The sequence below is a fragment of the Notechis scutatus genome, chromosome 12 (assembly GCF_049901735.1).
Source record: "Notechis scutatus isolate UNSWTSFEM ecotype Mainland chromosome 12, rNotScu1.2, whole genome shotgun sequence".
NCBI lineage: Eukaryota > Metazoa > Chordata > Lepidosauria > Squamata > Elapidae > Notechis > Notechis scutatus.
The window spans coordinates 16,304,929-16,321,969 of NC_142020.1; the positions used below are offsets into that span (position 1 = coordinate 16,304,929).

Consider the following 17,041-nt stretch of genomic DNA (forward strand, 5'->3'; position numbering starts at 1 on the left):
GACTGCTTCCGGGGCCAAGGTCCCCAGCCCACGGGTCATGTGACTCCAAGATGGCCGCCCGGTGGCGGCTGGGGGGCTGAGACATCGGCGGCGATTCCGGCGAGCCAGGCCGCGATCCCCGTTTCCCGGTCAGGATGATCGGCGCGCCCGACGTGGTGGCCTTCGCCAAGGAGGAGGCGGCGGCCGAAGAGGCGGCGGCGGCGGCGCGCGAGCCGGGCCTGCCCGAGGAGTACTCGGTGCCGCTGCTGCCCGCGCCAGGCCGCGGCGCCCACCCGTGGTCCCGGCGGGGCGGCTTGGGGGGCGGCTCGGGGGGCTGTCCGCCGCCGTTCCCGCGCGACTTCCTGCTGGTGGCCGAGTTCTCGGAGCAGGTGGGCCCGCAGCCGCTGCTGACGGTGCCGGCCTGGGAGGCTCCAGGGGGCTTCGACCTGAACTACTTCGCGTTGCGCATCATGTCAGTGGACTACCAGGCCTGCGCGGCAGGGGCAGCCCCGGGAGGCCCCTACCCACGCCTGCGCTTCGCCCGGGACTCGCAGGTGGTGCTGGGCGACTCCAAGGCGGGTGCCTTCGCCTATGTGCACCACCTGACACTCTACGACCTGGAGGCACGTGGATTCGTGCGGCCCTTCTGCCTGGCCTACGTGTCAGCCGACGAGCGCAAGGTCATGCGCCTCTTCCCGGAGCTCTCAGCCCAGTTCTCGGGCGCCTCCGAGGGCCTGAAGGACGGCAACCGCAGGGCCTTCGCCCGTGAACTGGAGAAGAAGCTGCGCGACCTGGACTATACCCGGTCCGTGCTGCACCGCGAGACCGAGCTGCAGAAGCGCAGCCTGGCGAAAGGCTGCTACTCCAGCCGAGCCATCGAGAAGGCCAACGAGCTGGCCAGCGTGGAGAAGGCCATCATCGAGCACCGCGACCTGCTCCGGCAGATCCGATCCTATCCACCTGGACGGCGGAAGTGGGCCAGCGGGCCTCCCTCCGAGCCGACTGGAGAGGACGCCCAGCCAGAGTTACCGGTTGATGATACGTTGCCACCGCCTTGTCCCCAGGGCTCCTCCTACACCCCGAAGCTCATCCAGGCCAAATCCAGCAAGTGCTTTGACAAGAAGCTGAAAACCCTGCAGGAACTCTGCGAGGAGCACTCCTTCAGCCAGACCCTCGACCACTTGCACCGGATCGAGAAGATGTTCCGGGGCGACGTTTGCTACCTCATGATCAACCGCATCAGCAGAGCCCTCCTGAAGCAGCAGGCATTCGCCGGCTTTCTTTTCGAAGATGTGTCTCTCCTGGATGAGGAGCAGCAGGAAAAGCCCTTTGAAGTCAGTCCAGGGCAGAACCTGGACCCTCCCAACATGGCTTGTTTGGAAAGCGGACCAAGTCCTGAGATACTCATCGATCTTGCCTCTTACAAATCCAGTGTGGAGTCTGTGCCAATTAAGATGGATCCAGAGGTTGAAGACAGGCAAGACCCAGAGGCCTCCCACCCTGTCCCTTATGACAATGTCGAACTTCTAGATGTCGACCTGAAAGGGAGCGTCAGCAGCGGCGAAAGCATTGAAGTTTTGGGAACGGAGAAATCGGCCACAACTTCTGTCCACTCCGAAAGTCAGTCAGGCTTGCTACAAGCGCCCCCCAGCCCCCCCGTGGTGAGGGACAAAGCCGCCAGCAGCAGGACCATCAGTGGGGACAGCATCGAAGTCCTCAGTACCTGCCCCTCAGAGGCCCTGATCCCAGACGATTTTAAAGCAAGCTACCCAAGTGCCATTAACGAAGATCCTTACGGTGGCGAAGAAGAGGAGGGCTTCCTGTTCAGCCGTGAGTTAACTCTGGACAGCACCGAAGAGGAGGTGGAAGGCAGCCCTGCACCTGAAGCCCCTCCGGGGGATGCTTCTTGCTGCATTGGCAAAGAGAGCCCCAACTTCCTTGAGGGTCAAGCCAATGTGCCTCCCAGACACAGCGATGACGACGGTGTGGTCAGCATCCCCCCACAGCCATACAGGCCAGGTGACGCAGGGTTTCAGGTGAACTTCACAGACTGCTCCCACGATGGGGTCCTGGGAGGCCTCCTTGCCTATGAACTCGATCCTCATTACCTCTGTGATGGCCGAGAAACCAGAAAAATGAGCCTGGATAAATGCTCGGATTCCACGAGTTACATGAGCAGCGCGGCGTCCACCAACTCCGACCGGACCCCGTCCCCCGCTGCTCTCGTGGGAGAAAAGCCCAAGAAGGCTGGGCAGAGCGCCTTGCGCTTCATCCGGCAGTACCCCTTCGCCCACCCTGCTATCTACTCTCTGCTGAGCGGGAGGACCCTGGTGGTGCTAGGAGAAGACAAGGCCACCGTGGAGAAGCTCATTGCTGCCCTCTCCATTTTTGTCCCCAATTCCGGCGCATACGCCAAGCCCGTGAAGCACTGGGCTACCTCGCCTTTGCAGATCACGGACTTTCAGAAGTGGAAGCTGGTGGGGCTCCAGAGGTAACATTTCGGGCCCTTGGACCTTCTCCCCCAAGGGGGATACTTGCAGAAATGTCCTGTCCTGGCACATTTCCTCACCATGTCACATCAAGGAGAGAATTGCCTGCTCCTCCCTCCCACCCTCCTCCCTCTGACCTTGCCGTGTTGAGTGGCAAGATCTGAAATGGGTCTCTGCCAGTATTGGACGGTTGACTGGGCCTGGGCAGTGAGGTGTGGAAGTAGAAGAGTGTTATATGTTGGCATGTTTAGCCTTATACGTAACTATCCTGTTCAAATATGTTTTGAGGGATGTTCTTTACTCAACCCTTGGTGGTCATAAGGAAGGTGGATCGAAACTGAGCCTGTGAGCTACATTGAGAAAGAAGGCTAGACAGGAGCAAGATGGCTAACCTGTTTATTCGGTTTCTGTAGCTGACCATCTTGGCCAACAACTCTTGACAGGTGTGCCTGGCAGAAGGCTTCTTGTTTCAAGCCAACCAGTTGATCAGCTGACTGAAAAGAAAAGGTTGCTGGTTTCCTGTGTCTGGGGAAGCAGTAAACTTGAACCACAGCATGAGGAGAGAAAAGGGAACTTGCAATTCTGCTAAAAATCACCAGTAACTTCCTCAAGTTCCAGTGGTTGGTAGACGTGGCCAGGCTGAGATTTGAACAGCCACAATCATATTGTTTTATCTGTGTAGCCAATTGGTGTGTCCCACCCCTATTCAGTAAAACAAGGGAGGCAGGTGTGGAGATCTGATCTCCTCCTGTTCTAACAAAGGCTGGGATAGGGGGAAGGGGTTCAGGTAAACACAGATAAGGGAGTTAACTGTCAAAAGGCAATCAAGTATCCTATTCTTTAGCTAAGATCTCCCGAGAAAGTGCAGTAAAGAAGAAGGGCAAACATGCTTATAAGATCCTTTTCAATAGTGGGCATTGAGAGGGTTTAATGGTGACTCCTCCTCTTAAGATGCTTCACTCTGCCTCAAGGGCACCTTTTGTCTTCCAGCCACCCCATTTGCACCTGTTCCTTCTCTTTGCAGGTCAACCTCTCCAGGTGGCCCCAACATGATGCATTCTCTCAGCCGCTACAGCCGCTACATCAGCGTGCTGGACGCCGACCACAAAACCCTCCGCTGTCCGCAGTACCGAGGGCACCTGATCCTCCGGCTGGCCGACCACCGCACCCAGATCAAGCGAGGGAGCACCTACCAAGTGCACGTCCAGACCCTCCTCACCCAGCTCTGCTCCAAGGCCTTCCTCTACGCTTTCTGCCATCACCTGCACCTCCCCATCCGAGAGGGGGAGACGGAGGACTCTGTTACCGCGCGGCGGGAGAACTTCTTGAAAGTCCAGCTGGGTCTGGCAAACGAGGACCGCAGAGTGATCCAGTATCTGGCCGAGCTTCTGAAATTGCAGTACATTCAGGATCCCATCTGCGGGGTTAGCCCCGTGCTCAGGTTCGATTACCTGCCCAGCTCTTTGTACAAAATTTAGGCGGCCTTCAGAGCCTGCCCTGCCAGTGTCCCTCCTCGCCCCACATTCGTCTGTGGCCCTTAACAGGCTTCCACCCTTCCAGGACTGTCCCGTGGGAATCCTGAGAGCGATAAGAGATTAAAGTGAGACTCCAGACATCTGGCACCGCTGCCAGGTTGCTCTCAAAAGGCAAGAGAGCAGCATTTTGTACAGAGAGGGCATGAATGTGGCAGGCAATCATGAACTTGAGGAAGCTGGGATACCGAATTTGTGAGCAAGTTCTTCCAGTCGGGTCTTTTGCAGATCGGTGGGATATCTGCAGTGCATCTCATTTGCATGTGGGTTAATATTCCAACTAATGTGAATTATTATTTGGGCAATCGGCAGGAGGCCTTGTTGGTTTTACTCTCCTTTTTCAAGCAGAGGGCAGTGTTCAGAAACCAAACATAAAGAGTCTGATTCGTTTCGGGTGTTGAATTGCAGGTGGGGCGAAATCTGCATGGTGTGATGGGTTGAGCCCCCCCAATTCAATTCAAAAGGGAAACTTGCTGTTGCGTTGCACTTCTGAATGGGGAAGAGGGTGCAGCTCTGAAAACTGTTAAGGATGTGAATATCGGTGCCCCTCGGGTAACAACCTAACATGGCTTGGTTTTTGGGCAGAGTAGCTCAGTCTGTCAGCTACATTGTTTGACTTTGAAACACCGCACTGTTTCCCATAATATGACACCTGAGAGTTTTGAACCCCAAATTGGCTGGGTCAAGTTCTAGTGACCTGGTCAGCGTAAGCATAGCTGCACCCAGGCCCTTCAAAGGCAACCGTTCTTTTGCTCTAGACAGTGGCTTAGATCTTGGCTAAGAAAGAAAGCTGCTCCAGCTGCCCTTACTTTGATGACTAAGGACATTGTAGATTGACATCTTTGTTGCTTGCTCTTGAAAATATTCCAGCTCATGCTGAAAACACGCCAGTTTTTCCTTCTGTAGTAGGTCAGGATTGCACAAGACCAGGCTTGAGAAAGCTTTTTGGAGCGCACTTCGTTTACTCATTTGAAAAAGATTTCCAACACATCGATTTCTTGTTCCTCCCAGTGAAATTTTTGGGGAGGGTTGGTTGTGTTGCCAGTTTCGTTGATGTCATCCATGCTGGCACAGCACCAAAGAATTACATTTCAGCAAGACTAGAGAGTAGATTTGGAAATAAAATGTTTAGTTTCTGGGCATATTTAAGAAACCCTAAAACTTGTTTGCCCGCAATCCCCAAGAGTCGGCTGGAAAGTGTCACCTAGTTCTTTAAGCACCAGAGTGTTTGCAGGCAGCGTTTCTCCACCTTGGCCATTGTCAGAGGTGTGGATTGCCAGCTGGAGAATTCTGGGAGTTGAAGTCCACACCTCTGATAGTGGCCAAGGTCGAGGAACGCTGCTTTAGGAGGGTGCAGCGTGGTAGCTGGGTGGCTCTGCCCGTCCGGGGCCATTGTGCCTTTTGAGAGCAATCTGGAGTTGCTATGTAGTCGCTGCGACTTTATGTAGACTTTGCTTGAGTTGATCTGGTGCTGGCTGGCCTGCCTTTGTAGTATCTGTAGACGTAGCACAGCCCTTCCAGGGGTCCCCCCGAACTTTTCCTCTTATTGCCAATTCCTGCACCCCCTTTGTCACTCCCTGCTGACACCGTCACTTTCCAAGCAGCGTCTCTCATCTCTGCATGTTTGATTTTCTAGTTTGGTCCCAGAGCTTTTGCATCGGTGGCACTTAGGAGGCAGCAGAAACTGGGGCCCCTCAGAGAAACCCAGGCAGCCTTCATGCATCCGTGCTATTAAGTCACATCCTGAGCAAGAACTGGATGAAATAATACTCAACACCAAGCTACTGTGACTTTAAAAAAAAAGTGTATATTTAAAAAAGGAAATTATTTATTTGGGCGCAAATATTTTTTGAAATACAAATATATATATATATATATTGTTGTATTTTTTAAAGCTTATATAACCCATACAGTTCGTGGTAAAATTCTTAATTTTATTGTGCTTAGTAAATACTGTCCTGACGGTATGTTTGGGCTTGTGCATCTAGTACAGTGAAGGCAACTGTCGGTGGTGGGTGGGGAGAAATTGGTGTCAAATATGTTGCTCAGCTTGTCATTAAAAGCGCCCCTTTCCTTGAACCACACATCTGCTTTTTGGGAACTGGAAGTACAAACCGCGGGACAAGCTCTGGAGTACGAGAGACAATAAAAATCCCTGCATTGTTCAGCTTCCTGCTTCCTTCCCTGGCCAACCACCAGGTTTCCTGGAATGGCTGGGAGGGGAACGGAAGGAAGGCCATCTCCTGCTTAAGCCATAGGGTCATCCCTATAAATTGTGGCAATAAATTCTGTAACTTAATGCAAAAGAGTTTGGAGAACAATTTTCCCCCCAACTTCTCTCCAAAACATCTCTAGAAGAGATGCTTCTCCTGTTGTATCAATGTGTTGTGTTTTTTTTCTGGCAAGTCTAGATAGCATCTTCTGCTTGAAAACCTTTTACTCAATCATGCTATTTCTTCCTTTTCCCGCGAGATCAAAGGGTCAAAGAGCACAAGGTGGGATAATCCCATTGGGAAGGCCTCTGAAACGAGTCCAAAAACTTTTCAAGAAGTATCTAAAAAGGGTTAAATCATGCCAACTGGACCAAAGGCTATTAAAATTGAGATGTTGTATTACTCATCCAAGCGACTTCTTTCAATCAGAATGAAAATGTTGTGTAGGCAGAGTCATTGGAAGAACCCAACTCTTGCCGTTTAGACTGCAGGGAGTCTCTTAAGAAATCCCTTGGACGAGTAACAAAACACCTCAATCCACTTTGGTCCAGTTGCCAGGATTTAACCTTTTAAAGATACTTTTGGCCTGGATGGTTGAGTCTTCATTTACACATTTTCAAGGAGTCTTGCAGAATTACTTTCCAAAGAACCGTTGAGACTAAAAGTGGAGCCATCCCTCAAAACAGCCTCACTGCCCCAGATGCCAAACCCCATAAAAATGCAGCTCAGTAAGTTGGATTATTAACCCTAAGGGTGAACCTCATATTCATTGACCTGGGATTTCACTCCACAAGAAAGGAAGGCAATGCTGCCTGTGTGTGTGTGTGCGTGTGTGTGAGACACTGGCCTGTCATTAATTTCTGTTCCAGAGAGGGTGGGTGCTAAAATTTGCCCTTGTTCCATTTCCTTGCCAGCCATGGTGCATTTTTCTTTTTAAAAAGGGGGAGGAACAGAATTTGCTTAAAAAGCTGATTAAAAAGGCAGAGGCCAAGCCAAGGGAAACGGTACTGGGGGGGCTGCTGCCCTCGCAAGAGGGCAGCTGGGGGGGAGCTGCCCTTCCAGGTGTGGCTCCTTTACAACACAGGCAAGCCGGGAAGCGGGAAGGAATCGGCGAAGGCCTCCACCTCCTGCTCGAGGGACCTCAGCAGCCCTCGGTACTTCGGCTCCGTCACCAACTTCTCCTTGAACTCCTTCAGGGTGGCTTTGGGGTTCATGTCGCTCTGGACCTGCAAGGTGAGCTCTATACCTGTACGGGGGAAGAGAGACACCTGCCTGAGCTGAAGCACTTCACTGAAACAAGACTGAACAACAGGCTCAATTGGGAAGGTTGCCCAATCCAGCCCTTCGGAATGAAATCTCTGGGATGCAAGAATCAAGGGGTCCAGCTGGCTGGACTTTGCCTCTACTATTCCAGAGAAAGGGAGCCCCCCATTTCTCAAAGGAGCCCATTCTAGGTTTAAGAACACCTTTCTTTGGGGGTGTTTTTCCTGCTTGAAGCCTTTGCCCTTGGCCAACGCTTGCTCTGCCACTTTGCAGATCTTCCCTCCCCTCCCAAGTTTTCAGCCAGTTCCCTTAAAATTGGGCTCTCCAAACTTGGCAACTTTTAAGACTTGTGGACTTCAACTCCCAGAATTCCCCACCCAATGCATGCTGGGATTTGAAGTCCACAAGTCTTAAAAGTTGCCAAGGTTGGAGAATTCTTCCTTAAAACTTCCTTCACTATCCCACCCCACCCCCTCCTCATCTTCCCAGGATTCACACCAGCAGGCAAAGCAGGTATAATGACCACCCCCCACCTTTGTGAATGAAGTGAGCGACTTTCTTGAAGTCGTCTTCCAGGAGTCCTCTGGAGGTGAGAGCCGGAGTCCCCAATCTCAGCCCACTGGGACGCAAAGCGCTTTTGTCTCCTACAAGGAGGGGAGGGGAAAACGGGGATTAAATTGCAGGAAAAGCAAGCTGGTCCTCCCTGCAAGCAGCTGTGCTCCGGGACTGCTGTTCCGTCTCAAAGGCCTACGTTGCACCGACTTCACTACAAGTGCGGCTGTGTGTCCAAGCCCGCTTGGGACTGTTAGCCTGGGGGAGGCAAGGCCTTGGCTAACCCAGCGGTTTTGGTCTCTCCCAGTTCCCATCTCCCAGCCAACGTGGCCCCCAAAGGATGGGGCATTGCCAGAATCGAGGTCCCTTGGCCACAAGGCTTGGGGCCAGTTTGGCCACTGCGTTGTTTCCCCTGCTTAAGAAGGTCCAAGTGGTGACACCAGCCAACGGCCACCGTCCTTGTAGACCCCGTGCCAGCAAAACCGCTGGGGCCGAGGCATGTCCCTTCTGGCCGAGCCTCCCTCACCTGGACAGGTGTTCTTGTTGCAGGCGATGGAGCAGAGCTCCAGGACCCGTTCAGCTCGCCCCCCATCCGTGCCCTGGTTGCGCAGATCGACCAGGATCAGGTGGTTATCGGAGCCCCCTGCAAGGAGAGACCCCCAAAAGAGCAGCTGCTGAAGGGAGTCACAGAGCACCATCCTGCCTGCTCCAGAGGAGGCACCAGAGGAGAACTACACCCACGGCTGCCACACAACACAATCCTGCCAGACATTTACTCGGAAGTAAACCCGGCAAGGTGTGGAAATTGTCCCGGAGAGGATCGCATTTTCTTACCGGTGACGACATGATATCCCAAGCTGGTGAGCGCGGCAGACAAAGCCTTGCAGTTGGCCACCACCTGCTGCTGGTACGTCTTGAATTCGGGAGTCATGGCTTGTTTCAAAGCCACAGCAATTCCTGTCCCGACCCCCCCCCCCCACAAAGAGTGGAAGATGGATTAAGTGGTGCCTCTGTATAGTAATGCCCCGGGGGGGGGGGACGGGACACAGGCCAGGCCAGACTGAGGGGTTGGAAAGAGCAGACTTTGCAAGACCTCCTGCGCTGGGAATGCAACCCGTTTTCTCCGGACGTTTTTCTTGGCGTGAGCTCGAAGGAAGCCGGCAGGAATACCTTGGCCAGTTTTCCTCCTTCCTCCTCCTCCTCCCAGTTCCCAGGCTGTGATGGTCTTTTGCTCAAGGGCTGCTCACCTGCGATGGCGTGATTGTGAGGGCCTCCCTGGAGACCAGGGAAGACGGCCTGGTTGATGAGACTTTCCAGGTTGTATAGGACCTCCTTCCCCGTCTTGGGGTCTATGCTGCGGACGCCTGGAGAGAAGGGAAGAAGGGCGCTTGGAAGGTGCCTCACCTTTGGCTCCAGGGGTTTCAGCCCAGGAAGACGGAGCACCAGGTCACCTGCTCGCTGCAGCACTCACCTTTCCGGTAGAAGATCATGCCCGCCCGGCAGCCCCGCAAGGTTTTGTGGGTGGTGGTGGAAACCACGTCACAGTGCTGGAAAGGGGAAGGCACCACGCCGGCGGCCACCAAGCCGCTGATGTGGGCCATGTCGGCCATGAGGTAGGCGCCGTTCTCGTCCGCGATCTTCCTCATCCGGGCGTAGTCCAAATTCCGGGAGTAGCAGCTGACCCCTAGGGTGGGGGAGAGAGAGGGCGAGGGCTACTCCAAAGGGCTCCAGGGAAGGAGGAGGCGCCAGTGGGGCCCTGGACTTGCTTCTGGGATGGAGCTGCTCCTGACGTGGAAGGCCCTCGGCCTGGAAAGGGAAGGGAAGCCGCCTCTCCTCCTCCTCGAGTTGATATCTTCACAATTCGGGACGTCGAATGTACTCCTGTCGTTTTGGTTCCCGGACTTTTCTGAAGTTGCGCTCGTAAGACCAGGGAAGCACAGCCAGGGGAAGGGTGGCCAGGCCCAAGCAGATGACCTCTGAGTAACCCCGGGGAGCGGAAGAGAAGGAGCCTCACCTGCAATGATCAGCTTTGGATGAAAGAGGCGGGCATTCTCCTCCAGTCGGTCGTAGTCAATGTAGCCCGTTTCGGCGTTGACCTGAAGCCAAATGAAGAAGTGGAGAGGGTGCTTTCAAAGGGAGGGGAAGGGGGCGCATGACAAGCCAGGAAAGGCTCGTAGCAAACGGGCTGAGGGTCCCCCTCCCCCAATTCTTTTCACCCGGGGAGGAGTGCAATCCTGAATTTTACACAAACCCTGAGCCAATTTCCCAAGGGAAGGTGTCTCTCTCCCTCCCTCTTGGGGCATGGAAGTCACCTTGTAGGGCATGGACTCGAAGAAGATGGACGTGGCGGAGATTTTTTTCTTGTCGGTCATGAAGCCGTGGGTGAGGTGACCCCCGTCCGGCAGATCCAGGCCCATGATCCTCCCGTGGGGCTCAACCAGGGCGGTGTACACAGCGAAGTTTGCGGGGGACCCTGAAACAAAAGGACACCAAGAAGAGCCACGTTGAGTCGTGTTCAAACTCTGGTCGGTTTGGTGAAAACAGCCCTCTTGTGCCCGTATGGACTGCCCCCGACAGGCCCGATGCAGTCCGTTCCAGAAGAGCTTGCAAAATACCTGAATAGGGCTGGACGTTGACCCCCCACTTCTGTGGGTCTAGCCCATAGGCCTCCAGGGCTCTCTTCTGGCAAAGTCTTTCCAACTCATCGACAAATTCTGTCCCACCATAATATCTAAGAAAAAGAAACAGATGGAAGCCTTAGCCACCGTTGGCTGGGGAACTCTGGGCGTTGAAGTCTGCACAGGTTTAAATATACCTTTGGAATGTGTAGGTTTACGGGGAGAAATCTCTGAGGACCCTTAAACAGCCAGGGGAGCGAAACCACCCCACCAGAGAGAAAAGGCTGCACAGCCACTTGCAAACCACGTTTCAGAAAACATCCCTGGGAAGAGCTAGAAAACTGTAGATCTGATTATCCTTTTACCCATTAACGTATCCGATTCTGACCCCCACCAAGGGCCCCGTTTTAAGTCAAGGACCGTATCAATAACCTGAGTGGGGGAGGGGAACAATAGGTTGCTCCTAGCATCCCCTTTACAGGCCTCATCTGGTCCAAGGGTCTCCTTCAACTCCAGACCCACCACCCTTCCTTCCCAGCCCCACCTTTGCCCCGGATATCCCTCTGAGTATTTGTTGTTCAGGCAGGAGCCCAACGCCTCCAGAACGGCTCGGCTGGCAAAGTTTTCGGATGCGATCAGCTCCAGCCCGAGTCTCTGTCGCCGCTTCTCTTTCTTGATAATATCATAGACCTGGGGAGGGCAGAAAAAAAGGGGGGCTTGCTGGAACAGGATTGAGAGGGGCGTCTGCCTGGGGCTGCAGGTGAGAAGGCGTGGCGTGCTCAGGTCTCCGGGAAAGGGTAAAGGATAGAATAGATAGTATTATAGTAGCTCATCTTGAGAGAATCAGGTGCTTCGCATAGTTAAATGTGAAGTTTCTAATTTTCCTAAATAATTAATATATATCTTGCTTTGCATTGGGGGCTGCCTTGACTATCTGGCTTGATCAGTTGGCATGCTCTCTTTGTAGCATCACAGTAAATAAACGTCCCTCGTGAAAGTTTTCTGAAGTGCAGGTTTAAAATGCCCCGAGTGAGTCAATCACGGCAATCTTCCTATTACGTTCTTCCTGGATAGCCAGAGGGGAAGATGGAGGCGTTCCCTGCCGTTTCCCACGTAAGCTGCACCAGCAGCGACACTGCAGCTCACCCAGGCTGTTTACTCAAGAGGAACGCAAGCCATTGATTGCAACAAACCCAACTTTGGAACACGTTGTACTCGCTGCTCTCGTTCCCTATGCAAGGTTCAGCGGTGTGTCAACCTGCAAGAGCTGACCCAGCTTAAAAACTCCCAAATGAACGTCACGCTGCCGGTCAGTGGCCTCTGCCCACCCGGATCAATACAGCCCCCCCCCCCAGTTGAGGTCACCAGTCAAGGAAGCAGAAGGGAACGGATGAGCGGCCTACCTCGGGATCATTGGTGTCCAGGGCTTCCATCACCATCTTGTTGTGAGAGACCCAGAGGTCCCTGGTGACCTGGTCTCCGCCGGCATTGGTGCTGGCCATGGCAGCTGGAAGTACTAGGAACCTGCAAAGACTTGATTTTGTCAAAAACAACAACACCAGTGCTGCACCTCGCAAAGTATTTTGCAACACAGAACAAAATCAGTATTCCGTTACCACCCTCAAAAAGGAGTGTCTCCACCTTGCATTTAGGCAGTGATTTAAGGTGTGTGTGTGTGGGGGTGTGTGTGTGGCTCTTCAAAGGAGAGTTATAAGATGGGAATCAATGCAAACCAAAGGAGTTATTTCAGTAGTGAGACGGGAGGTGCGTAAATGCGATGAATGAATGAATGATTCTAAACATCCAGGAAGGGGGGAGGCGGCCGTTCTGCAGCCCATGTTGTGATGTTGTGGCTTGGTTCCCTATCCAGTATCCAGATTCCCATGCTTCCTGCCTTGTCCGAATCTGGATGTTTTGTAAACTGTTAGATTTCGGCTAGCCCAGGTCTTCACACCCTGGCCAACTTTAAGATGGGTGGACTTCAACTCCCAGAATTCCCATGTGCCAGGAACCGAAGTCCACCCATCTTTAAGTTGCTAAGGTAGAGAAAAAACAGTTCTGGGGATTGCATGAATTCATCCCTGTGTTTGTGCGGTGCCCAGTGCTCTTAAGCAACCCTCTCTTTAGCATGTTGTGTGAATGAGGCATGGAAAGCGGGGTGGGATGAAAAGGGAAGGAAGCAGCTAATCCGGCTCTTGCTGGACAGCGGCCCAACTGACGGCTGCAGAAGAAGCGTTCTGGGGGTGCCTTCCAAGGGGGGTGGCAGCAGGAGTCCCTAAGGCAGCAGTGTCCAACTTTGGCCACTTTTAAGACTTATGGACTTCAACTCCCAGAATTCTGAGCATTAAAGTCCACAAGTCTTAAAGTTACCAAGACTAGACACCCCTGTCCTAAGCAACGCGCTCCAGGACAAGCCCAGCAGCTTCCCATCAGCTGACCCCAGCCCCTCCCTCCCTCCCGCAGTCTCTGCCTGGGCCACTCCAAGTTATACATTAACTTTCCCAGGGGAACAAAAGTCTCCTGTTGTCTAGTGTTGGGATTCTGCCTATCTTTCCTGTTGACAAGCCACGGGCGGCAGGAACCCCATCAGATTTGAAGAACACCAAACTGTCCGGTTGCGCACAACTTTCTGGGCAAATGCTTGTAAGCTCCCAGAGTTCACACCCTACTCTTTTATTGGCTCAAGGCCTGCCTGGCATCTCAGGAGCGAATATGAACTTGGTGCACAGCTTCTAATGTTTGCAATGCTGAAAATTGACATTATAATCAGCAGCTTTACGGATTCCTCTCTTTCACCACTCTTCCCACCTTGTTCAGTTATTTAATCACCTTTTGTAGAACCGCTTCTGTCACTGTCCCCTTGCCAAGGAAGTTTTTAGAATCCCTGCTACACTCCTGTAAACTGCTCGTCTGCACACAGCAGGCAGATTGCATGCTCACGAATGAAGGCAAATACACGGGTCCCAGGACCATGATTCTATCATGAAATCTAATCTGGGCCGGTCCCGGAGACCAGAGATTTACCCTATATTAGACCGCGAATATATTGTAATAACGTTCTAAGATCTGTTTCCCCGGCAGGAGAAAAACGGGCTGACCCAGAGGCAGCGTCCTAAAGCTACCGACGATCTGCAAGCGGCCCGAGGTGGGGATGGCAGCCTGGCAGGGCTGCTGGACTCTCGTTTTGCAACGGGCTGCAAAAGCCAGGGAGGAGGCAGCCAGGGGAGAGAAAGCGGGAGTGACCCGTTGAATTCCCGCCTGTTATGCAGAGAAGGACAAGGCTCCTTTCCCAACCCCCCACCTCCAAACCGTAATACTTACCGGGATCCTCGGTGAAACGGCGGACGCCCCCGCGAAAAAGAGACTCCTCCCTGCAAACTCCGGGCTTAAATCCACGAGGTCCCGCGCGCTCGGGGGATGGAACGTTCAGCACTTTCTGGCCCGCGCCGCAGCCAATCAGCGCGCTCGCCTGACCGTCCCGGAGGATTCTACCGCGGCGCGTCACAGCCAATCATGAGAAAGCAGCCCGGCCCGCCTCCCGCGCGCTCTTTTGCCTCGGAGAGATTTTGCAAAGAGATCCGCGGGTTGAGATTTTGAACGTTTTTTCTATCCGGAGGGTTGAGATCAAAATAAAAACCCAAGCAGAAAAGTTTCTGGCTGTATTCGTTATGCATTTGCCCCACCCAGGAACCAAATTTTAAAATCCACTTTTTTTTTTTTGCGAAATTGGATTCCCAGCTCCATCCGCACCCCCCAAAGGATCTTCCGAGGATTGGCTGTAATTAAACAATAGAAGACATGAGCTGTTGGAGAGAAAGACCGCAGGGCACGCTTTATTCTATTCAGTTAAATTTATGATTTCTCAGCCTTGGAAAAGTTTTGTGAACTTCAACTCCCAGAATCCCCCAACCAATATCTGGCTGGGGATTCCTGGGAGTTGAAGTCCACAGATCTTAAATTGCCAGGTTTGTGATATGCTGGTGTGAATCCTTGCAATTGGGACAAATTTGTCATGTCTTTGCTCTTTTTGTAGATGTGTTTTATCCAACCTTTATTATTTTTATAAACAACTTAAGATAGTTAAGCTAACTTTAGACCAGGCTAAAGTTTCCCAGCCAGTTTTCATGCCTAAGCCTGGACTTATTAAGTATTAATAATAATATTTAAACTTAATAAATCCGTTTCTTTCCATCCCTGTAAGTGAAACCAGATAATCTAAGCAGGGCAGCCAACCTCCGCCATCAAGCACCTGCATTCCAATAAATTCACAGCTTGAATAATTCTTTTTAAAGGCTTAAAGTTCCATCAGTAACAGATTGAGGAAGGAGAGGTGGAATATATTAAATAAATCAAATTCCCCTAAAGTCACACTTATGGAAAGAAGAAGGAAAATGTTCAAGCCACCCTGAATCACCGCTGGGAAGATCCCCCTCTTCCAAAGGAACAGACAACATGCGACACGGTGGGGATAGCGACCCAGAATTCGATCAGGGAGAGACACCGGTTGGAAGAGGAGAAAAGAGGGGTGAGTTTTCCCATATATGTCTCCCCTCCCAGGAGAAATAGAGGGAAAAGAACAGAGTAAGAGGATTTGTGTCAGCATAGAGGAAAAGAGAAGGAGGGAAATGATTTAAAAAAAATCAAAGGGAGCAAGGGAAATCAATATATTAACAATAAAATTTAAAAAAGGGGGTTTAAGCAGAACAAAATCCCAACTGAAGCTAGTGTAGAAATCAAACCTCATATGGAACAGAAATAGGGGACAATGCTTGAAAATGCGAGCCGCGATATTCCTAAGTAAGAAAAACAATAATGTGTTGCTTAATATTCAAATAAAATTAACGTAATTGCCATTAGGCCAAATTTTGCTTCAATCCAAGTTTTTTTTTTGGGGGGCATTTCCTTCCCGTTGGATTGCTTTTCTCTGTACTTTTTAAACCATTCTTGGCCCCCTCCAGTGAGATCAACTTGACCTTTACCCCATTTCAGGATTCTCTCTTCCGAATGGAAAACGCATCCCTCTCGTCCTTCCTGACCCCTTCCGCTCCGGGGCCCGAGAAGAGCACCCCTTCAGCCCCGGCCCCTCCCAGGGCATCGAAAGGACCCTGCATCTCCTTTCCATCGCGGTCTACGGGGTGGCCTGTCTCCTGGGGGTGACCGGGAACGGCCTGGTCATCTGGATCGCCGGCTTCAAGATGGAGAAGACGGTGAACGTGGTGTGGTTCCTCAACCTGGCACTGGCCGACTTCGTCTTCACCTTCTTCCTGCCGCTGAGCATCGCCTACACGGCACTGGGCTTCCACTGGCCCTTCGGACGTTTCCTCTGCAAACTCAACAGCAGCCTGGCCTTCCTCAACATGTTCGCCAGCGTCTTCCTCCTGACCATCATCAGCCTGGACCGCTGCCTCTTGGTGGTGCTGCCGGTGTGGTCCAGGAACCACCGGAAGCCCCGGCTGGCCTGGGCCATCGCGCTGGTGACCTGGGGGGCAGCCTTGCTCATCAGCTCCCCATACTTCCTCTTCCGAGACACGGCCCTGAGTGCGAGGAACGCCACCAGCTGCTACAACAACTTTGCCCTCTCCGGCAACTACTCCAGCGAGGGGAGCCGGAGCCTGTGGCGGAAAAGGCACAGAGCCATGATCCTGGCCAGGTTCGTCTTTGGCTTCCTGCTGCCCTTTACGGTGATCGCCACCTGCCACAGCGTGGTGGCTTACCAGGTGCAGCGCAGGCGCCTGGCCAAGTCGCCCAAGCCTCTCCGGATCATTGCGGCCGTGACGGCCTCCTTCTTCCTCTGCTACTCGCCCTACCACGTCCTCTCCCTGCTGGAGATGTCCAAGACATCCGGCAGCCCAGCGGTCAAGAGGGTGCTGCACCTGGGCGTCCCGCTGGCGTCCAGCCTGGCCTTCTTCAACAGCTGCCTCAACCCGCTTCTCTATGTCTTCATGGGTCAGAAGAGCTTCCGGCGGTCCGTGCGGGGGGCCTTTGAGGGGGCCTTTGGGGAGGACACCCTCTTGTCCTGGTCCAGCAGGAGGAAATCCAGGGCCGCCTCCCAAACGGAGATCCGGATGGCTTAGGCTGGGAAAGCAGGTTTCGCTGACGGCGTGGATGAAGCAGGAAGGGCCCCCTCTGGTTTCTGTTGGACTTGGGGGTCTGGCAATGGCCAACTGGACCCAGCTGTTCTTGCGGGGGGTGGGGGCTCGAAGATTTGAATTGACCAAGAAGGCCCCTTCCTGCCCTCTGCCCATGCCCAGAAAACATTTCTTTGTGCACATGCTGTGGCAATAAAGTTACTTTGCAGCAGTCTTATGTAGTGCAATTGTTGTGAGGGACCCCCCGCCATGTCCCCCCCACGAGCAAGACAGGTTTGCCAGGAACTCCCCCCTCTACCTGAGCAA

The 17,041-nt window shown here is 53.0% G+C and overlaps 3 protein-coding genes across 3 annotated transcripts; 2 read left to right on the forward strand and 1 right to left on the reverse strand.

Annotated features, from left to right (window-relative positions):
• Positions 1–25: 25 nt before the first annotated feature.
• SMCR8 (SMCR8-C9orf72 complex subunit) lies at positions 26–5,967 on the forward strand. Its single transcript, XM_026683213.2, has 2 exons — positions 26–2,470; positions 3,493–5,967. The coding sequence occupies exons 1-2, from the start codon at positions 135–137 to the stop codon at positions 3,944–3,946; spliced, it is 2,790 nt and encodes a 929-aa protein (XP_026538998.1). The 5' UTR covers positions 26–134; the 3' UTR covers positions 3,947–5,967.
• SHMT1 (serine hydroxymethyltransferase 1) lies at positions 5,811–14,005 on the reverse strand. Its single transcript, XM_026683216.2, has 13 exons — positions 13,968–14,005; positions 12,050–12,170; positions 11,191–11,336; positions 10,644–10,759; positions 10,341–10,501; positions 10,043–10,124; positions 9,500–9,712; positions 9,276–9,392; positions 8,863–8,985; positions 8,555–8,671; positions 8,010–8,120; positions 7,055–7,459; positions 5,811–6,336 (listed from the first exon to the last, which is right to left on the reverse strand). The coding sequence occupies exons 2-12, from the start codon at positions 12,146–12,148 to the stop codon at positions 7,287–7,289; spliced, it is 1,458 nt and encodes a 485-aa protein (XP_026539001.1). The 5' UTR covers positions 12,149–12,170; positions 13,968–14,005; the 3' UTR covers positions 5,811–6,336; positions 7,055–7,286.
• A 933-nt stretch (positions 14,006–14,938) lies between these two features.
• Positions 14,939–16,949, forward strand: LOC113422376 (chemerin-like receptor 1). Its single transcript, XM_087942300.1, has 2 exons — positions 14,939–15,171; positions 15,636–16,949. Exons 1-2 carry the CDS (start codon positions 15,099–15,101, stop codon positions 16,718–16,720), a joined length of 1,158 nt encoding a protein of 385 aa, XP_087798426.1. The 5' UTR covers positions 14,939–15,098; the 3' UTR covers positions 16,721–16,949.
• Positions 16,950–17,041: the final 92 nt, after the last annotated feature.